The 23,607-nt window shown below is 37.6% G+C and overlaps 2 protein-coding genes across 2 annotated transcripts in view; both read left to right on the plus strand.

Annotated features, from left to right (window-relative positions):
- The first annotated feature begins 3,121 nt into the window (after positions 1-3,121).
- The window catches only part of LOC134791772 (uncharacterized), a 329,980-nt gene continuing 309,494 nt past the window's right edge, over positions 3,122-23,607 (plus strand). Inside the window, exons 1-2 of the mRNA XM_063762927.1 lie at positions 3,122-3,237; positions 12,145-12,489. Of these exons, the coding sequence (XP_063618997.1) occupies positions 3,122-3,237; positions 12,145-12,397 (369 nt within the window). The 3' untranslated portion in view covers positions 12,398-12,489. The remainder of the gene's footprint in view (positions 3,238-12,144; positions 12,490-23,607) is intronic.
- Positions 18,983-23,190, plus strand: LOC134791577 (uncharacterized). Its single transcript, XM_063762627.1, has 4 exons — positions 18,983-19,233; positions 19,852-20,281; positions 21,385-21,671; positions 22,696-23,190. Exons 1-4 carry the CDS (start codon positions 19,071-19,073, stop codon positions 23,124-23,126), a joined length of 1,311 nt encoding a protein of 436 aa, XP_063618697.1. The 5' UTR covers positions 18,983-19,070; the 3' UTR covers positions 23,127-23,190.

A 23,607-nucleotide genomic window follows, 5' to 3' on the forward strand; every position in this document is an offset into this window, starting at 1 on the left:
CGACTCCGCTCAGGTTTATTAGGGATAGGTGTGTAAAAATATTGAAGACTCTATCTGTCTATTTTTTGATGAAATGAGTGACGGATTGAACGTTATATTTGCGGCAGTAATGCGGTGGCAAACGTCACTCATATTATCAAGAAAATTGAGAGTTAAAGCGGCGACATCAACGCCGTCGCAGTAAGGCCGCAACATGTAGCTGCAGTTGACATTCGAATGTAACCTTAATGGTTACCTTTTACCCATTATTAGGATGAATAATCAATGTTTTTCAAGTAATTCAAAGTTTGTCATTATAGGCAAACATAGTCTACGGTAAACGTATTATATCAATGATATCTCAACCATTTCCTATCTCAAAGACACCCCAATAACTTCCCCGATCATGATTTGAATGCCGAGCGTTAAATAAATAATCAATGAGATAACTGACATAAGTGGCCGTTATCGGAACCGCAGGGCGCCATCGAGATTTATGTAAGGTTGAGATAGTTATCTGTTGATGATAGATGTAGGGCGAGTTGCTTAACAAAAGGACTATTTGGGGATGTCTCTAGGTGTTCTGTAGTCTGTACAAATCCCGATTCTTACGCGAGTCCTGTTTAAGGTCCACTAAAACTGTTATAATTATATTTAACTGAATTTTTCACATTCAATTTTGTCAATATTTTCTATAGGTACAAAATTTCGTATCAGGTCTGGGCACATACAGCTCTGCTAATAGCAATAGTTTCTTTTTTAAACATTATGGTCGCACACACCCACATTTTTCTTTAAGTTAAGGTTTGCAATAAGTGCCTACTTATATATTCGTCTGAAATAAAAATACATAATTGAATTGACTTAAAGTAACGATGGCTTCTCTTCTTAGCTTCTGAGCTTGCGATATTGCTTAAAAGTGAGCTAATAATAATTGACATCTTTACAAGAAATAGCAGATTTATCATATCGACCGACGAGTAACTGTTTTACTCAAGGCAAAAAGGAATACTGAGCGGATACTAACTTTGAAATGCAAATCTTCCGGTTATTTACTGAACTGAAGTTAGTATGCATTTGGACCTGCAATTTCCATCCGCTGCATAAAATGGTTAAAATTCAAGATATACCAAATCTCTTCATCCGTCGTTCCGTCTTGAGACTTTTCTTGTTTACCGAGTACAAATAGGCAGGATTTATAAATTTCATAAACAGCGTTGTCAAAAAGGTAGGGTTCGTAACTGGAATTGGCAGTAATATATTAAAGGAATCTCTTAATATGAATATTTTGAATTCGGTTCCATATAGGAAATTACATTCAAAAACGCAATAAATTATTCATTAACTTAAACAGACACAGAAAATGAAATGTTGCCTCTTCTATTCCCAAAATTTAAAGACATTGGTGAAACAAACGTTTTAGTTTTTGTACAAGCCAACTAAAAATTATAACCTCGAAATCTTCTTGCCTAAATCTATCTACTCTATCTACATATATTATATTGTGTGGGATTATTAAGATCTTACAAAATGTCTCCCATTCTATAATATTTTGAATCTTGATTTTGACAAATCAAAATTTCATTTGTCTTGGCAAGTTTTCATTTGTGGGAGGCAAGAGATTAAGAATTTTGGCATGCCCAAGTTTTCAAGTATTCCCGGTATTCCCGTTATTTCATTTTATATTGCCGGTAATTTCATATTACCGGTATTTCAGGTATTCCCGCAAAAATCAACTTTTTCACATTGAGCTAGTTGTAAACCGAAATAAATGTCTTATACGAAGGAAAAATGACCAAAGCCTCCAGTGTCCAGAGATGGAATCGAACCAGCGTCCTCTGGTTACCGGACAGTTGCCTGAACTAAAACTAGCTAACTACTACTAGTGTGATAGTACTGAAGCTAGACCGCTAGCGTTAACTAGAATTTCTGATCTCTCAAAATGTTCACAGCGAAGATGATTGGTGCTATGCCAGCAGTGGCGGTGCGCCACGAGCGTCGGCGGAATGAGAAGAGAGGCGGAGGACGGCGGCCGTCGCAGCTGCCCCTACAGTTGGGAAGACCGGGGGAAGGAGAGCCCACGCCATCGCCAGACCACCACAGACCACTAGCAGAAGTTGTATGTAGCAAGGTTAGTTACTATCATAACTCCCCGTTCAAAACAGACCACCGATTACAACTAAGACGAAGAAAAGTGAGAATAAATAGACGTTGCTGCTAGAAAGACCAAGAAAAGGAACCTCGCGCTCGCAAAAGTAAGTAGAATGTTTTAGGCGTGAACGGACATACATCACCGCTGTCAGACCACAGACCGCCGAGATCATATGCAACAATTAAGGTGATGAAAGATAGAAGCTTTAGCTGAGGGTAACGAGGGAAGGAAAGTGTGCAAGGGAACGACTATAGGCAGCTGTCGGAGGTCCTATATTTGAAGGTAGGATGAAGACAGATTCTCACTTTAGCTGTTTATGTTATCTTCAATTAAGTACCTAAAATTATTAATTGTGTAATTCCTTCTAATTCTCGTCAATGTTATTCCTTGTGAAAAATGAAAATTATATTCAGTATTTCAATTTTTACATTTTTTACACTCAATCAAATGTATCATACAGATGATTAATTCCTAAACTAAAAGCCTGAACTTCGACTTCCCCTAGCTAATTTAGCAGTTATTATACCTTGTTTTACTACTTAGTCGTATTCTCCAATTCATGTGAGTGAGTCAGATGAGCGAGGATGCGTAAAAACCAATAGGAATTTTAGACCTACGTTGAGGGAGAATTAAGTGACTCCAATGGCTCTTAACAAACACATCCCTCACTATGCATCCTCCCATATTTCCGATGAAAACGTGGAGAGGAAAAATTTGTAATCAATAGTCTTACAGAATAAACAGAACATTTCGAATAACTATAAATATTTTAAAAATGACCATCACTTTCTTTTTTCAGTTGTTGGCCCTCCACTTCGTAGTGGGCACCCTCCTCCTGGGCATCGTCATCATGGTGGTGGGAGTCGTGCAGCTCTCTCCAGGAGCTGAGGCAGCCCAGCACCGGTATTACCTGATGGGGACAGGCGCTGTCCTCATGAGTGCTGGAGTGCTGGGGTGTGTACTCAGGTGAGGAACCTTGTGGGCATCGTCATGGTGGTGGGAGTCGTGCAGCTCTCTCCAGGGGCTGAGGCAGCCCAGCACCGGTATTACCTGATGGGGACAGGCGCTGTCCTCATGAGTGCTGGAGTGCTGGGGTGTGTACTCAGGTGAGGAACCTTGTGGGCATCGTCATTGTGGTGGGAGTCGTGCAGCTGTCGCCAGGAGCTGAAGCAGCGCAGCACGGGTATTACCTGATGAGGACAGGCGCTGTCCTCGTCCTCATAACTGCTGGAGTGCTGGGATGTGTTCTCAGTTACTACATTGACATAGTGCGACATTTAAACGTTAATCGGTTCGATAAATGTTGACGCAGCAGTTAAAATTGTTCCATGACTGAATGCCTGCCTTGTGTTTCTGTCGTATTCCATTGCACCAAGCCAAAAATCTTTTCTTCATATCACACCACAGTGATATCTGTTATATGATATTTTGGTAGAACAGACTACGTATTTAGATACGTCCAAAGCCTCTATAGGATTTTCGTTGTCACATATTTTAGTAGCATAAGCTACGTATGCCATACACCAAAGAGTCTTATCCCTATATGATCATATGACGATTCATATGACCTTTTGGTAGGAACATATGGCAGTGATGTCCGCGTTGGTGAATTATGACCCGTTTGTCAAATAAAGCGCTTTGCGAACTCGCGAGCGAGTATTGTGTGAATGTGGGATAGGGCTGCTACATTGATTAACTCGATAATTTATCCTTGTTCTTGTCGAAAAGGACTCATCTTAGTAGTAGTTAGTATAATGTGAGGAACGCAGTGGCAGTTGCCGAAGGAGACAAGCATACATGCAATGTGTATATCGCTATGTACCTAATACATACAAAGTATAGATAAAACGATTAAAGAGAGAGAGGGAGGGAGAGAGAAGGAGAGAGAAAGACAGAGTTGGCAAAAGTTTTTTGTAAATCGATGAAGAAGAAATAATAGGTAAGATGAGAAATAGGTACCTAAATACTTCAAAATATCGGCCAATTCCAAAAATAACCCAAAAGCCGTCATATTAGAATCGATTATTGGAATTGCGCGGCATTCAGAACTTTTAGGAACTACCCGAATAAAACCCTAGAAGGTTACATATACCTGAGGCTATGGCAGATGGGTGTAGGTACCTATCTGTTGTTGCTGACTGTAACAATAACATGCAATTCCCCTTCTTAATTAAAAATACTTACCTTCAGAATTGACCTATTGAATTAGGTATGTTTCCAACACAGACGCGCACAAAAACCGCAATTAACAGCAACAAAGCTCGGAAAATGAGGAAAGTGGTTTCCTGACTTTCTAACAAAAGGAAAAAGGTCCTGCTGTTACTCATGGACCCTTCGCTTCGCTCGCAATTCTACCGACAAACCACTTTAAACGTGACCTCCGCTTATGTTTGCGAATTTTATATATTACCAATTTAAATTTGTAAAGAGTCAAATTCAGTCATTATTTCCTGCCGGCGTATTATGGATGGCTTTATCCATCTTTATCCACGTGATAAAATAACTGTCACTATTTAACACCGTGGGATAGAAAGTGACGGACACCGTTTTATCACGCTGTCACGTAGACAAGAACGACCGTCATATCCGTACTGTAGGGCTAAGATGGTCGGCTCTTTATCATTTGTCACCATGCCTGTCACGTTCTAACAAATGTGTAAGTGCGAAAGTGACGCATGGCATGACAGGTGATAAAAATGCGACCATGATACCGCTTCTGGAAAAGTCAATTGTGAACTCAGAACCCCTAGTGTAAATGTCATTCGATAACGTGACGAACGTTCGCGTTGGCGTTATGTGTATTGTTGTAGGTATGGGATTTTAAACAGCGCGCCAAGCGGGACGATTTGGAAACTCAAAATCCCATACAAAATGACACTTAACGGAAGGGCTACTGATAAAACATTGCAAATAATTCGCGAAAATACGTCAGTAGTTTTGACGCCTCTCCTCTATGCGTGTGTATGTATGTATAGTTATGGGCCTTTACCTACTCTTAAAATCATAACCCTTCCCGTAGCTGGGTGAAATAATTACCGTAAAATACGGTCGACGCGGAATAATGTATTGAATAAATTGGTCGATTGAATGTGGTAACCCTAGGCTGGCAGCGCGCCAAGCTGAAATATTGACGGTGACAGACGGACGCAATACCAGGACGTCCGGAGCAATAGAATAAAATAAAGGCCAATGCTATAGTTTTACTGGCTTGCTCGTTATAGGCAAAGTTGTACGACAAAGTTGGTACAATTTGGTAAATATTGCTTGTTGTTTTTGAGTAGGTATAACAAAATTTATATTATTGTTCAAACGGTCGACAACGTGCATATAACATCTGGAGTTGCAGGCGTCTATAGGCTACAGTGACTGCTTATTATCAGGCGGGCCGTATGCTTATTTGCTTGCGACGTGGTATTAAAAAAAGCAAACCAAAGTTATATGAAAATGTCAATTACCAAGGAATTCTCAAATAATATGATAAATTATATTTTTTTAGATTAGAGAAGCTAAATTGAATACAAATTAAATTTAAAACACGTCGGCTGAATAGCTAAATAAGGAAAACGTACTAGTGCTCGACATGCTAATGCCCAATAGATGACACCTTGCTGTCACCTCTATTGACAATGACTTAAGTTTCAAGATGACATGTACTGGGACCGCGTCGAGCTCCAGTAAGTTTACCTTAAGTAGCTAGTCGTAACTATGAACTGAAATTAAAAAACCGGGCAAGTGCGAGTCGGACTCGCGCACGAAGGGTTCCGTACCATAATGCAAAAAAAAAAAACAAAAAAAAAAGCAAAAAAAAAACGGTCACCCATCCAAATACTGACCACTCCCGACGTTGCTTAACTTTGGTCAAAAATCACGTTTGTTGTATGGGAGCCCCATTTAAATCTTTATTTTATTCTGTTTTTAGTATTTGTTGTTATAGCGGCAACAGAAATACATCATCTGTGAAAATTTCAACTGTCTAGCTATCACGGTTCGTGAGATACAGCCTGGTGACAGACGGACGGACGGACGGACGGACGGACGGACAGCGAAGTCTTAGTAATAGGGTCCCGTTTTACCCTTTGGGTACGGAACCCTAAAAAGTAATGTCAGAGTTAACCTTACAATGGCAAGGTCGGCTGTAATCAGTATGGAACCCCTGGTGCGCCGGCGGGACGCTTTTAACTAATCAAGCCGCGCCCTCCACGTGTAGGTATGTTACACGGTGTATATCACGTTATATATGCTATGCTGGGTAAACAGGAGAGCATATCAGTATACGGAGTTCGCAGAAATTTATTGTAATCTTTATTGCACAATACATGAAGGTACAAATGGCGGACTTAATGCCTTAAGGCATTCTCTACCAGAAATGCGTTTAGTTGAGTTATGAACAGTCAAAAGTACCTAATGCAAAATATAAAAAAAAAAAAAAAAAAATTGACGATGAAATAAATCTACAGGATTAGCATCAGTCGTTTTGCCACTATGGTGACTACAAAAGAGGTGTATCTTAAATCTTAACCATTCCGGACCGGTCTGACCTAGTGGGTAGTGACCCTGCCTGCGAAGCCGATGGTCCTGGGTTCGAATCCCGATAAGGGCATTTATTTGTGTGATGAACACATATTTGTTCCTGAGTCATGGTTGTTTTCTATGTATATAAGTATGTATTCCTCTATATAAGTATGTTCATATCGTCGCCTAGTACCCATAGTACAAGCTATGCTTAGTTTGGGGCTAGGTCGATCTGTGTAAGATGTCCCCAATATTTATTATTATTTATTTATTTATTTATTATTCACCCGCATGTACAATATTAATAGTAACTTCAAGTTAACCAGGTCAAAAGCTCTACTAAGATCTAAAAAACAGGTGTATAGGTATAGGTAGAGTTAGACCAAGAAAAGTCTGCAACGTTTTTGATAGCCCACGCAGTGCAATTGTTATTTTAAACGTCAAACTCCTATGAAATTAAGATTATTTATGACGCACACATAACTGAAATAACATTTGCACTGCGTGGGCTATCAAAATCGCTGCAGACTTTTCTTGGTCTAACTGTACTGAAGTTTTCCGTGCCATACACTGCGTACCTATATAATTAAACTTTGTCTTCCTTCTACCTTTAAAGCATATAAATAGCCATACGTTATGTAAAAGTTTTCAACCCACGCAGCATATGCACTACAAACTGCACACACAAACTAGTATCCCAAGCCAAAACCGCATAACTGCAACAAGTGACACGGCGACAAACGTCGTTTCTGCTTCGACGACAATAATACGATCGCGGGAGCTTTTAGCAAACGTGACGAGTTTGTGGGGTAGGCGTTATTGCAACCGCTTAGCGTTTGGGTTAGTCGCTCGCGAGTACGCGAGTAGCATGATCTAGTTCTAGAATAATGTGTTTTTCTTTTCTTATTTTATGAAAGAGGTGATAATTAAAGAGTTTCTTCTTCAATCTCTGCTAAAGAGGCTCTCCAGGTCGTTCGATCTTCAGCCTTTTGTATGGCCTTTAACTTCTGCAGTAGTCCCATGTGTGACCGTGTAGTTCCAGTCATATATCTAATTCGATCGCGGGAGCTTTTAGAGAACATGACGAGTTTGTGGGATAGGCGTTATTACAACCGCTAGGCGGTTGGGGTAATATAGTCGCTCGCGAGTCTCATGATCCAGTTCCAGTATCATGTGGTTTTCTTTTCTTCTTCGATGGAGAGCTACTTCATCGATTTCTGCTAAAGAGTCTCTCCAGGCTGTTCGATTTGCCCTTTTGTATGGCCTTTAACTTCTGTAGTTAGTCCTTTGTGTGACTGTCACATATCTAATTCGTTCGCGTGAGCTTTTACAAAACGTGACGAGTTTGTGGGATAGGCGTTATGGCGTTATTGCAACCGCCTATAATTTGTACATAACGTTATGTACAAATAGCCATACATTTGACGTGCCCCCCCCCCCCCCCCCCCCTCAAAAATCGGCAGACTGTTTTGTACAGAAAATGACAGACAAGGCGTCTCCAGTTACTAAATGCTGTAAGGCCCGAGATACACTTGTAAGTTTTACTTACGTAAGTAGGGACAAAGCTATTTGTTAGAATGAGATAACGATATTCATCTCTCATTCTGTAGTATAGCTGTATCCCTACTTACGTAAGTAAAACTTACAAGTGTATCTTGGGATTCTTGGGCCTAAGATAGTGTCACGTTAAACTGGTTCGTCCGAGAATTTTACTTGCTCAGTCTTTCATGCAAGCGGGAACCGGAAATAACTACACACGAAAAACTTGGTTTTCTTGGTTATGGTAACGAAGTTTTGACTAGCGCGTTACCGCCCAAAAGCTTTACAAGTTGAGTTATGTAAGTTTTTAGTACAGCAATGTACTCCTGAGGCAACTTTATATCTCATTTTAACTTCCATACTTTAATAGGTAATAAGATTAAAACTGTACCACAATATTATGTTACATTATATGTATTGCATGATTTATATGCAAAAGCAATGAATTATAAATAAAAAGCTTTTCTCGTTTATGTACTGATAATGCCTATTTAACTTAATATGATAGTACTTAGTATTCAGTGAACGAATTGTTTTATGTACTATTTGGCATAGTAAAATACTATGTTTTATGAATAAAAATCTAAATCTAAATAGTCAATCAATCGAGCTATGTTGAATTTGTTTATAAAGGCGGGTCTGATTTTGCTTATTTAATCACTGCGCCACTATGGTCATATCATGTTTAATCAGAAGCAGAACACATGAAGAAAAATAAATAATTAGTGTCCGACCGAAGGTTCGGTTTCGGTTTCGGTTTCGGCCAGTTTCGGCCAAAAAATCATGTTTCGGCTGTAGTTTCGGTTTCGGCCAAAAAACGGCCGAACCTTTCGGCCGGGCCGAAACTTACGAAATGGTACTTCGGACAAAGACCAAAAGTTGGGGAATAACTAGGACAACAATATTAATACATATCTACATATACTGATTCATGTATAGGTACATAAATTAATTGGTTTATTATGAAACACAATTCCACTAATGAGAGCACCACTGGACGGTCGACGCAGTCTTAAGAGGCTGTCAATACCTCTAACGCGCACACTGTCTACTTGTATCGGAGTGAATGAGATAGCACTGTCGCACGTAGCCGTTGGCCGAGTATCAGCTCGGCCCGAGTCGAACGATGTCTTTTTCGCTATTATTCAGTCATTTTTCTATCTACCTCTAATGGCAAATTTTAAGCGAGGCTAAAGGCTACGCTCAACTAGGGCCGCAAAGTTGATTTTCTCAATAGTTAATATTTTGCGAAGCTGAACAGCTGACTATTGATTAAAACGAAGAAAAAACCCTTAAAAGTGTCCCCAGTACAGTTTTTCATGCGAATGCTCGACCTTAGCCTCACTTTTTACCTCAATTTACCATTGGTTGGTGTTCCACGTACATGTCCTCTACTTCAGCTTAGCCTTTGGCCTCGCTGCGGCATGCTCGGCCTGCGGTCTCGCTTTTTAATACAATGGACATTGGTTGGAGTCTGTGCCTAACTACTTATCCTGAAGCCTGAAGCACGGCTTTGACTATGCATGAAAGTTCGCCTCACCTGGGGCACTTAGGACTTTTAGGCCCAGGTGTAGATCGGTACCCGGCCTTGCGATATTGTTAACAAAAAATTTCGCGCTCGCTGCGCTCGCGTTTTTGGGTGACCCTGTATCTACATGTTAGCTTGACTGGTGAATGAATAGAGTAAGACCAATAAAATTCTGCAATGATTTTGATAGCATACGCATTGCTAATAGTGCAAATGCTATTTATAGGTACGTCATAATTTCATAGAAGTTGTGACGTTTAAAGTAACACTTGCACTGCATGTATTATCAAAATCGTTGCAGAATTATCTTGGTCTAATTCTAGTAATTTTCTTAAAAAACTGCTTAAGTAACATCTATTTCAAGGACATTGGGTGTTGACAGCCCCATAATATGTGTGTAAAAGCGGGTTTTATGACATTTTTTCAACGATTTTAACAAGTCTACAAAAGTTTCGGTTTCGGTTTCGGTTTCGGCCGAAACTAGAACCAAAGCCGAACATTCGGTTTCGGTTTCGGCAAAAAAACATGTTTCGGTCGGACACTATAAATAATATGATAATCCGATTTAATATTCAAAGTTATAATCATAGGTTCAATGAAAGGTTTATTTAGCTAAAGGTTCAAAAAAATCGTTGTTTTAGTCTAAATTTCATCGATTACTCATGAAAGGGAATAAAAAGTAAATAAAGCGGAATTCTGATGTTTCTATATTGGTCCTATTCAATTCCGGTAATGAAATACCTACCGTAAAAATGGGCCCCATATTCCAATATTTCAGGATTGTGGTATTCATCCCCTATTACGCATATATTAGCGCTCACACACCGTAGCGGATCCATCCGATCTGTTGTGGATCCGATGTGATTACATAAGTAGATATCATGGGTCATGAAAGCCCCTAGGGCATATAACTTGCACCAGATCGATACTGCAGCGCGTGGGTGCACCATGTGCTGACCTACTTAACGGTGCACCAGTTATGTCGGCATTTCAATCAGTGCACTTAAGACTTAAGTACGCTAAACAATGTCTATGGCCAAATAAGTCGCATTAGAGAAGAGACTGATTTCATAATAACATATATTTTGGCACCAGAATGCGCCATTTTGATTTTTTTATTAACATAGTTTAGCATTTAGTTTGTACACTTACCTACTTAAATAAAATTAGTATTTGTTGTTTATACTATACTTAAACTGATTATAGCAAAGCTTTAAGGCAGTGGTCGGCAACCTTTTAGCAGCCAAGGGCCACATAGTAGCACAGATTAATAAATAGTTACTACGTAACAGATACCTCATTCCCAAACAAAAGCAAAAATACCTACGCTATAATAGCCTACAGAACCCTAATAATAATACCTGCTGCTCAGGACAAGAAGAAATGTACCATAATTACGCGCACAAAGAGTCGAGACTGTGTTGCCCGCCGTTCGAGTCACGTGCCAACGCGTCATCGTAAGAATGCGCTAGGGTTGTAGCTACCCTACCTATGATGATTATTGTAATAAAACGAATGTTGCGAATCAAATATGTTTTAGTTTTAATATAATGATTTATAATTTTTTCACTTCTCGGAATTCTCTGTTATTAAAATATTATAAGTAGTTGAAAATATCCTAAATCGCGTAAATAATTTTAATAAATATTCAGGAGCAAAGCAACGGACAATCAACGGTTTTTAAAAGTTGTAATACGGTGCTACCAGGCCGATTAATTATTACGTCGTCAAAATTATTTAAAAATACTTTTTCTAACCCTTCAATATAATTATTAAACTTTCAGGTGGGACCTTTAGCCCGCTATAAAAAGATGAATTTTTATTAAAGGCTTTTTCCTTTGTTTTTTTGACTTTTTCACCCATCTACTGCACAATAATTACGTGGTTTCGGCATTTCGAAGCATAAGCGCGGGAAACGCGCGGTGCAATGCGGTGCGAGCGCTGAGGCGGGCGTTCGGCGGCCCTCTGTCGGTTGTATCGTCGACGATACGCCGAGCGGTAGGCATATAGCGCGTGGCCTTGAGCGTGTGACGGAGGCCTGATAGTAGTTAACGAAGTTGACGCGGGCCGCACTTTGGTAATATTTATGACTTTAGCAGACATTGTCGTTTGTCAATATTACATACAAAATAGCCAGCGAGGCTCGCGGGCCACAAGCGAGAGGTTCGCGGGCCGCCGGTTGCCGACCGCTGCTTTAAGGTGTAAAATGAGTGATGAAGATATTTCATATTCTGAATATAATTATCATGATTATCATGAAACTCAATTGTGATAAGGTGAAAAAATGTACAAGTAAAGGAGTATATTTATGAACTCGACTATAGCAGTCACATTTTTTTCTTTCCAACATACCTATCCGAGTATAAAAATCTGGGAGCACGATAGTGCCTCCGCCAAGTCCAAACAAAATTCTAACTATCCTTCTTCATTGCAGATGTATTTTCCTCCACTGGCACAAAAAATACTACCGGGAGGATCACCGCGAGCCGGCGCACAAAAACGGCGTATCCACCGTCGAGGCCGGCCACGACAAGCATGTCGCCCACGACAAGCAGGTCGCCGACAAACATGTCGCCCACGACAAACATGCGCCCGCGCACGCGCACGAAAAGAAGCTGAAGAGTCAGGCCAGTGTCGGGCATGCCGAGGTGCTGATCAAACAGCCGTCGGCCGCTAGCGACACCTAGATCTAGATTAAAATCGACCACTAGATAATCTAGGATAAGTGCTGCTCGGGAGCGGTTTTCGCTTTTTGATAGTTAACTAAAAGATTTATTAGGTATGCAACTGGACTTTTGACAGTTTTGACAATTGCCTACTTTAAAAATCTGTTATCGATGTATTATTTACTTACAACGCATCTCACTGGCATTAATACAAAAGTGCGTGCAAAATCTAAGGCCAGATTATTACTGAAATTATTAAATGTACGAGACCTTGAAAAATCAATAAAGCTGTACTTAAATCAAATATGTAACCATATTTAAATAAAATAACTTTTACATCTTAATCAAATACAAAAAGTCTAATAAGATATCACACAATAACTCATTTAAACATTTAACAATCAAATCAAGAAACCCCTTTAATTTTATTTACATAAAATATTCACAATTTATTACATATCGCAAATACAATGATACAAATATATGAACATCTGTTTCAAATCAAAGCACTCGAGCTCAATTATATGATTCATATGTTACCCTTGACTGTCTGTCTGTCTGTAACAGTTCAATCTAAGATCCTAACTTCAAAGCGAGTTGCAAAATAGCGTGTTCGGAAGTGCATCGTCAAGTTCTTTAAATCTGTGTTTGATTCTATTGTAGATTTTTTTCTAACACCAGCTATTTCGGTAGTTTTTTGTAGCAATGAATCCGATGTGTGGAAAATTTTTGGGGTTGTAATATTTTACACTTTTGACATTTGTGTTTTTTAGACTTTTGTGTAAAAGTTTATTTCGAACCCTCATTGCCGTATGAAGGTAGTAAAGCCCTTGCGAACATTATAATTTGTAATTACTGAATCCAATCACTTCGGTGACATTGTTTAATATGAAATTTTAATGTGTACACGTGTACTACTTGTATCTTATGCAAAAAGCGAAAGTCGCCACCCACGGGCAGCGAGTGTATGGTCTGAGCACGTGCAAGCGCACCAACATCTGGTTTATTTCGTGTTAAGACAATTCCTTCCAATCGCGTTAATTTCCCTTAATTTATTTCGTGTACATATTAATTAGATATCTATGTACTAACAGTTACATATCATTTTACTTAGAACCCGGTCATGTAGTTTTAAGTTCGTGCTCCGGCTAAACTCGATGTATATATGTAAACGCGCCAGATGACCGTTGAGCACTCTAAATTTCAGTTTTCAATATATTTTTGAGACCCTTTACAATTTTAACCTCTGTACTTAATTGATTGATTTTGTTGCTGCAGCTTTAGAGGGAAAAGTTTGCACTGATTATGTGAATATTGTCGCGAACGTGAATAAATGTTAATACATAGTAAACATTTTTCTTTCATCATCGTGTATGAAATTCATAGTTTTATTGTAATTTCGTGTCGACAGTTTGGAGTAAAATAGTAATCATTTGAGTAAAGCTTTTCTCCCTAGAGTTTCAGATACTAGATGTCGCAGTCAGTTTCACCAGGAATCTGAACCGATTTGTACCATTTTCTACAACGACTGCGGCCGTACCTGACATAGAATCGGTATCAAAATTATAGATAAGGACCACTCTACTCATGAACATATTCAATTTGAAAGCAAGTAAATTTATTGACATTCTAAAACCTTACCGTCCGGTTAAAAGAAAGGTATTTATTTACTTAAACAGTTTTAATCTAAATATAAACATTGAGATACAATTACAGGTTTTAGACCAGAGCTTTCATTTTATTACATATACCTCTTAAACAATTCCCCATTAAAAAAAGTATCTTATACCCTTCTTAATTTACATGAATACATTTTAAAATATATTTGACCTGTAAAACAAAGTCATTGCATTTAATATAAGTTAAGATACAATTTTGATCATTTATGTCATACATACTTAATGACGAATTTATCTGAAGTTTTAATTGTAGTACTATGTTTTGTAGTTGTGTTGTGACGTCATATGATTGGAATAAATCCGCGATTTGCGGTAATCATAGTTATATCAGTAACATAGTTTTGTGTACTAGGTGTTGTCGATCGGTGTTTTAATATTACAAGCATAACATAGACCAACGATAACGTAATTTTAACAGGTTTATTAGCTGGGTTTCTGAAATGTGATGTCAATATGTTTTGAACATCATAGAAGGAAAAATAGAGGGAAAAAGGAAAAGAGGAAGACCGTGAATAAATTATTTCAACCAAATAAAAGAAAAGATTCAGGCCGTGTCATACCAGAAGGTTAAGGAGTTGTCAGAGGACCGGACCGGACGAGCTGGAGATTGCTCCACCGACAAGAACACAGCTCTTAAATATATACTTAAAGAAGAAGAATAAGTCAATATGTTTCAAACTTGAGTTATTCGTGTGCATTACCATCATATATATTAGTCGTCCCAAGATATTTGATTCTCTTGTCATTTTTTCATAGACAATGCTATAGCAAGAAAAAAAATACCTAACGAAATCCATTTGTACGGATATGATGGTCGTTTTTGTCTACGTGACAGCGTGATAAAACCAGTGTCAGCGAGTTAAAAAGTGACACTTATTTTATCAAATGGATAAATCCTTCATAAATCTCCTGCTATCTAGCAGAGAAATCTGTCAATATATAGCTATTTCTGCTCGATCGTAAAGCATTCCTAATGTAACAAGCACATCACATAAGCATCACATTCCAGGAAGCCCAGTACTAGCGTCATTGTCATCACTATGTTGTGTTGATCTAGTGTTTAGCCAACTATTTCAAGTAGAGAAATATATTGTTTTGCATCCTTCTTCGAGTCATTAATTAAAAGGGGAGGTCAGGGAGAAGTATTCGACAGTAATAATTAATTCGTGGTTAATAAAAGCATAACGTTAAAAATGTTCGATTACAGTAGGTAATAATTTGGGAAATGAAACTGGAAATTTTATAAAGATTCTATTCGCCCCGGCCGCCCCTAACTGATTTCTTTACTAAATTCGAAATAATATTGGAATTTATATCCTAAGAGACTGAAATGAGTGTTCTAAAGTAAATTTCAAGGATGTATCTTATTTAACGGTTTTTGATACGTATTTTTTCGCTTCATTGACGGATCGTTTAACATTTTGTATGTTCTGCTGAACTTAGGACATTCGCGTATACAACTTTACAGTAGAACTAACTTTGAGCGAGAAACAGAGTTCTTCATTGCCCAGAAATGGTAAATCTTTTGATCATTAGGTACTATAGATATCAAACTCAATTAACCATTTTCTAACCAAAAAAGAATTTATGGTAACTAAGCATAATATCTAAAATATTGTTTGTCTTATTTCGTTTTCTGGGGCACGTAGTGCCAGAGCCAAGTTCAGTGACTAAGTTTCCTTTAGAACGCTATACGGAAATGATAAATAATGTTTATATGTTTCACTCGGGTCCAATGTTTCGGTGAAAACATTTGACTTTCGGATATTTAGTGCATGCCTTCACAAACTTGCAACCTGTATGAGAAAACGTGGTTCTATCTCTTTTCTATGTAGAAAGAGATATTCACAATCATTTGCAGCGAATTGAGAAGGCATGCAAAATGTTCTACTTTATCCCTAAACGAAATATATATGCTTTAAGCAAGAAAAATGTATTGTTTGTAAATGATGTTTGTAAATCATACTCATCGTTAGATGTTAGATAACATAATTCGCATTTTAAAATATCTCTTTAGTGAATATTCAATTCAACAAGGATGGCCATGATTTTATTAGGGATTGACAGACACCGAAGTGTGGCTGGAAGAGGCAAATGAATGTTTATTTAAGTATTCCATACTCTATGATACGTTCGTCGATGTGTTAGGTTAAGGATAGTGTTACAGTAATATAATATCTACATTACATTAGACGGTAAATTATTTATTTCAAGCATAGCTTCAGCTCTGAATCTCGTGCTTGGAAATTGTTGCCAAAGATATTTTATAAATTTTTTCATCACACTTGCTCGGAAAAGATGTATTTACACGTAGGGCTTGCGGGCGGGAAATTGAATTTTTCGCCCTAGGGCGGAAAAAATCTTTTCCGAGCAAGTGTGATGAAAAACACTTATTTACACGTAGGGCTTGCGGGCGGGAAATTGAAATTTTCGCCCTAGGGCGGAAAAGTGTTTTATACAGAAGTTTGTTTTTATTAATTCTCCTTTTTTTCCTTACAAGTGTGATGAAAAACATTGTGTGTGCCACGGGCGGTAAAGAAATTCCGAACTCGTGAACATTTTAAGCCCTCGCTTCGCGTCGGGCTTAAAATTGACACTCGTTCGTAATTTCTTATTTCCCGCCCTTAATACACAATGTACTATTAAGCGTCTTTAGTTACTTAATCGCATGTTATACTGTGGGTGCTGCAAGGATTGAATTGAGAGTGATGCAGGAAGTTTTTACACTTATTTTTTCTAATTTATAATTTATTTTATTTATTTTTCGTTAGCCGCTTAAAATGGGCAACCGTGCCAAAACCGCGACCGCGGGAGCCAGGCCACCCGCAATCTCTTACTTAAGCTTCCATATAAAATTGTAAAAATAGCTTAAACCGTATTAAATAAACATATATTTTAAGTTCTTTGGCTGTTGAGGAAAAAAGCTACACAGTTGATGAAAATAAATCATGAATATTCGCTAGGTATTAGCGTCGCGTAAAATCATACATTTTCGATAAACGTTAAACATTCCGCTGTGGCTTCGTATTGTATGATTATACCGTCAATGGAATAAATTATATGTGAAACGCATAAATTAATGTTTAGTATTATGAACAATGTATCATTGTGTACAATAAATGTTGTGTTAACCATTGAAAAAAATCTGTTCATACATATATATGTATTTATGTATACTAAAACTAACATTCGGACTAGAGGTTCCTTTAACTACCCGCCCTACCAACACCACCTCTATTCACTGTGATAAAATAATTGTAAGATTAAAGCAAAACAATGATATGTATTTGTAACATTACTGTCTATCAAAAATATTTAAGTCTTAAGACAAAATATCCTTACAGTTATTTCTGAACAGTTCTAATTTCTAAAAAGTTATTGTTTTGACCATGTGTATCACAGTGAATAACTTTCATATTCAAACCTGGTATATAATTATTGATCATTCGCTAATAACACTCCATCAAAACCATTGTAAATATCATGTATGGCCTGATTTTATTTATTAAATATTTTTAAACCAATCTCACGCGACACAGGCCCTACATCTAAATTTTAATATTACTGTTCAAATTATTGTTTTTAATATTTATCGTTATATTGACATGTTTTATATTGATATATTTTAATTTAATTACGACTGTGCTGTTTTATATCTCATATATTTTATACCAATGTCTCTAAATAAAATGTGGACGGAAATCATGTATTTTTATTTAAAACCTCCTATAACAATTATATTTATAGAAAGCCTTTATGAAAGTTCTGTGCCTTGGCTATATTAAAAAAATATCAGAATGATTGGAATACGTCCTCTAGTGGCCGAGGGCTTAGACATATTGTCTTTAGAATATGACATATATTTCAGTTCGTTTTCATTTATAATTTAGTGGGAGTAATGAAAACAGATATTAAAATAATTATCAAAAATACTTTTATTTTCACTCTTTGTATGATTGAAATATTAAAAAAAAATCTTTTAAATATCGTAATGACCAACCTTGGCCGTCACACTACCGCTCAAGCTTTTGTGGCGTTGCGAGCTGAAATGAATAGATTCTCAGGGGTCTAGTCAACTCTAGTCATGATAATAGTTTATTAATAGAAAAATAATGGTATTGACAGATTTAAACGAAATACATACACGTGAATTAAGATTTAAATCTTACTTATAACTACTTAAACTTAAATTCGCTTGAACTGTCACCATTGCTAGGCTAGGCCTTTGATTTGCTAATAAAAACTTGTAAGAAGAGCCAACCAAAAATCATTAGAGCCGACTGTGATCGTAGCGACATCTACACGTCACTTCATTGTCTACTGCGATGCAAGCTTGCAAAAGATTACACATCTACCACGCGGTTCCATTGTGAATATAGAGATGGCGTATATGTCAAAATTATCAAATATTATAATATAATGCATACAAAAATTATTATGTAGTACTTGGTAGTACCTAAGATGTTTTGTTTTCATATTTTATTGTCGGAAGACTTGAAATTTCAATTGTTACTAGATAAAAATTGCTATAACGTTGCTAGGAGAGATAAATTTTTTGAGATAAATGCTTAAATACGTACAAATGGTTATGTTTTAATAAAATTTACATAAAAAGGACGATAAACTTGTGTGTTCGTTGGTGCTTTCGATAACAGCTAAAGTTCCAAATCTCTGAACTTGGCTGGACGCACTAACGTGTACTTTTTTTTTAATTTAAGTACTTTTAACTTCTAGCCTATTATATTGTCGGTAGGTACCTATAATATACATAAACGAAAACAATAATCGGTTAAACGACAAGTCTTATTTCATTATTACATTTTTGTTATACCTAATCATTGTCGTTTCATAACGATCGATGTACAATCTCCAATGCACAATTTCCTTTCCATTGCCGTAACCACAAATGCCGCAATCGCTCGGCGCTGCACGGCGCGGCAACGTCGCGTCTGCCGCGCCGCAGCGCGCCCTCATTGATCGCACGTCAGTTGCCGCGGCAACGCTGCGAGATCATCATGGTGTTCAGTAAAATACAAATGTCAGACAGTGCCACAATGAAATTAATTAAAGAAGTGCAGAAACACGGATCTATTTGGAATCCTGAGGACGAAAACTACAGCGATAGGCAGCATTTGTTGGTGGCGTGGGACGAAATAGCGAAAGCGCTTGATATGCCAGGTAAGTTCAGTTTCTCTAAGACGTCGCTTGCATCCTGCCTTGCATCGTATGAGCTGTAGTTTTGTTGTTCGTTGTTCTGAGTGGTTACTGGGTGGCGCGTATAGATGGCGTTAGGAGTGCTATGTTGATAAGAACGTTTCTTGTTATTAGTTAGGGTTCCGTAGTCAAGATGGACAAACGGAATCCTTATTATTTCGTCGTGTCGGTATGTCTGTCCGAAGGAAATTGACTCGTAAACTGTAACGTTTACTGTATTTTAATGAAATTTGCAATGTATATGTAACCGCTACCTAGTTAAGATAAGTTTAGTTGTTAAAATTCAAAAAAATACCAATATTTAGTTAAAGGGAAGGCAATTCATACATTTACTAATTAAATATAAGGATATATCATACAAGAAACAGACGAAAAAATAACGAAAAATATAAAAAACAATTATATACATATGGCTAATCTTTCGGTAGGTCTTAAATAGCGTTAAGGTTTCCTAATAAGTGTTTACATAATTGTTTTGAAAGTCTAAAATAGTGTATCCCGTCGTAAAATTTATTGGTAGGAAACTGTTTTTAGTACATATAAATCTAAAGTTTTAAAAAATACTTCTATCTTTCTTTGCAGAAGATATCATTCGTGGAAAATGGAAGATTCTGCGTGACTTCTTCAAAAGAGAAGTAAAAAGGAAAAATGTCACTTCCGTAGAAGAATACAAAGGGAGATGGCGATACTTCAATAGCCTCGGTTACCTACTACATCTCTCCTTACCAAGAGCAGAAGAGGAAGACGAACGCACGAGCGAGAAAGTCGATGTCGAGATAGAATACGAACCGAAGTACGCCCCAAACTCAAACCTTGAAGTGTATTTAGAGGATCCTATTCCAGAAAAACGCTTCAAACCAAATGATTCAGAGGACTACGATTTGATGTTCTTGAAGTCGCTTACGCCGTTTTTTAAGCAACTGGAGCCGACTAGGAACTTGGTGGTGAGGAGCAGGATTCAAGACATGTTGCTGAATGAGATAGCTGCACAGAATATGAACAGGAATAAGATGTGATAGTGAGGATGGTGATGTTAGATTAGAGATTTGTGTTTTTCTTTTTGTTTTAATACTGGAAAGGGTTTCCAAGATTATTTTTGACATTAAAGACAAAAATAGTTAAGTTATATAAAAAATAAATGTATCTATAAAAAAACATTAAAATTTAAAAAAATACCTTTTCGCAGCATTCCTTCTTAAAATCGTAATAAACGAAACGTACCTACATAACGAAAAATAGAGCCATTTTCCATTTAAATTAGAATACGCAAATTACCACATAAAACACCCATAATACGAATACGAGTACCCAGTACCTACATTATTAGATGCAATTTCATGTAAACTCCTTGGCGTGATCTTGATCCAATAATAAAATTATGACAACAAGCTTTGGCCGAGGCAAAAGTGCAGCGTTGCCCTTTTGCCTCGGCCAAAGCTTGTTGGCCTTTTTTTCTTTGACATGCATACTACGAAATAAAATATCTCATTCTATCACCCATGGTCAAAAAAATTAAGGGTTCCATAGCCAAAATGCCCTTTATAGTTTTGTCATATTTGCCGGCCTGTCCATAAAGAGATGCGCCCTTTGGCTTGTACAACTTTAATTGGTGCTAAGTATATTCGTATCGTGCGAAAATACGGAACCCTAAATTAATATGCTACTACTTGCTTGCTTACTAAAGGTACTTGCTTTTACTCAATCTGAACAAACTGCTGCCGCGTGCCGTAAAGCAGAGCGACATCTACACATTAAGAACGTAACTTCATCGTCGGATACGAAGCGAGATTATGCACATGTCAAGATTACAAGACTGCCATTCAGTTCCATTGTGTATTCATAGATGGCGTAAATATCAAAAAACTAATGCATAAAAATAACATCGACCTGGTTGGCTACAGCGGCAACACAAATAAATTTGGTTATTATTCCAATGAGATAAAGTTTAAATTAAATGGTATGACATCTGTGCCGATCGATCGGTACAACTCACGCGGCGAATTGATAGTTTATCGGGCGACAAAACAAACTATTAATCTTAACAATTCTATGCTAAATAAATATCACTCATTATTATTATCATTAAGTAATTAATTATATTTAAGGAATACAAAGCATTTTCCTTCACAACAATTACAAAATATGTCTCTACGCTTGCTGCACGACGCGGCAACGTCGCGTCTGCCGCGCCGCGCCCCTTCGACCGCGGCGTCAGTTGTCGCGACCACGCCGCGCGATAGACATGGCATCCAAAATCCAAATGTCTGACAGTGATACTTTGAGGTTAATTAAAGAAATGAAGAAACATGGTTGTATTTGGAATCCTGATGATGATAACTACGGCGACAGGACCCTGCTGTCTGTAGCGTGGGCGGACGCCGCGAAGACGCTGGATATGCCAGGTGAGTGTGACGCGTGCTGTGCAAGTATGCACAATATTGGTTTGAATGGCGGTTATCGCGTCGCGCGGATAGATGGCGTTATGAGTGTAATGTTGTTAGTTTTGTTTTTGTTTCTTATTGCTTTCATAATCTCGCAGTAGTCGAACGAAACTTTTATCCGTAGGTATATCTCACAATTTTTCTTAAAAATGAAACACGCAGTTTTATTTTACGTTTTTTCTTCATTCTCCTCTTATCGATCTTATAACATTTTATCCTTATAACATTTATAAATAATGCATAATTATAAATTGCTTATTATCATGATGACTCGTGCGCATTTAATTAAGCCAACCGATTATCGCCTAAAAAGGCGCTAACAGCTGTAATACTCATACTGCTATAAAAACGGAACTTGGCGTGCTTACGAATAAAAAGTTTTCAACTCCGCTTTTGTATTACTCATTACAAAGACATCACCGATAACCGATAATTGTATCCGATTTTCGATACATTGTCGATGCCGCCTACAGAGGTGCAATTAATTCAATCGTAATGCTGCAATATATCAAAAATTGCACGCGATATCAGTGAGGTTTGTATATAGAGACCATAAACCAATAAGAACATATCGTCGGGTGACAAGCAAAACTCACTAAGTAGTATCAAAAAATTAAAGTAACAATGCACTTTATTACACTTGTAACACGGTTTATTGTCCAATAATTTCAATGATGTTAGTTAGTGACTTTTGCTTGTCACCCGACGATATTCAGGCCTAGCTTGGTCATATTGGTAATTTTTATCGGCAATATAACAACTTAAAGTACATAGGTATTAAGTACTTTAAATTTAACCTATTTATTTGTTCTTAATTGCTTATGGTAGGTATGAGAATAATAATTATGTGATTTTGTTAAATTCACGCAATTGGGAGCTTTTGGACTAGGTACCTTTAGGTTGGTTTTACAGTACTGAAACTTTCCGAAACGTATAGTTGAGGACATCAAAAACATTATAAACTAATAAGTGATTATCTTTGCAGAAGACATCATCCGCGTAAAATGGAAGAACCTCCGCGATTTCTTCAAGAAAGAAGTCAAAAAGAACGACTGTCATTCAAAAGACGATTACGGGGGAAGATGGCGGTACTTCAAAAGCCTGGGCTTCCTCCTAAGACCAGAGGAAGAGGAAGACGAACAAACAGATAGCGAGCAAGAAGAGAAAGAGATAGACTATGAAACTAAATACATCCCAGAGACAGACACAAATCTCGAAGTGTATTTAGAAGAAGATCCGCTTCCTGAGAAACGCGTCAAAAAGGATTATGAAGACTATGATTTGATGTTCTTGAAGTCGCTGACACCATTTTTGAGGCAACTTGAACCTACTAGGAATTTGGTGGTCAGGAGCAAGATGCAAGATATGTTGCTGAATGAGATAGCTGCGCAGAATAAGAATAGGAATAAGTTATAGCGAAGGAAAAGTGCCAGCGCGGATGGAGACTTGTGTAAAGTCAAACGCGAATATGAAAGTTAGAATTATCTTATTTTCATAAATAAACCATTCATTTACACAGTTAAATATACAGAGGTACTGCAATACAAATACTAAATGAAATAAACAACTACCTTAAATCAGGCGTGGCTCACTCCGCGATTTCGTCGCTTTGCTACAGGTAGCTAAAAGTACATCCGTTCCACACCAATTTTGGTGGCTAGCCATAAGCCGCGCGTGGCGCTGTCGCCACCTAGCGGCCATATCTGTCCTGATCGTAACAGACGCGTTTTGTTAGAGAGTGAGTCTTCTGTACCTAATAATACTATTATTTATATTGTGCTTAAATCTAAAATATATATATGCCGGTGAGGCATTGTACCAAGGATGCTGGCGGCATTTGCTCGTTGTATCGCAATGCTGATACGTTGTGCGAGGAAGCCGCCAGCTCTTCGGTCCC

Source organism: Cydia splendana, chromosome 6 (genome assembly GCF_910591565.1).
Source record: "Cydia splendana chromosome 6, ilCydSple1.2, whole genome shotgun sequence".
Taxonomy (NCBI): domain Eukaryota; kingdom Metazoa; phylum Arthropoda; class Insecta; order Lepidoptera; family Tortricidae; genus Cydia; species Cydia splendana.

Excerpts from the sequence above, each read along its gene's own strand:
- LOC134791577 (XM_063762627.1), top strand. The coding sequence starts at position 19,071 with ATGGTGTTCAGTAAAATACAAATGTCAGACAGTGCCACAATGAAATTA. Across the intron at positions 19,234-19,851 it reads GAAAGCGCTTGATATGCCAG|AAGATATCATTCGTGGAAAA; the intron begins GTAAGTTCAGTT and ends CTTTCTTTGCAG. Across the intron at positions 21,672-22,695 it reads GAAGACGCTGGATATGCCAG|AAGACATCATCCGCGTAAAA; the intron begins GTGAGTGTGACG and ends TTATCTTTGCAG.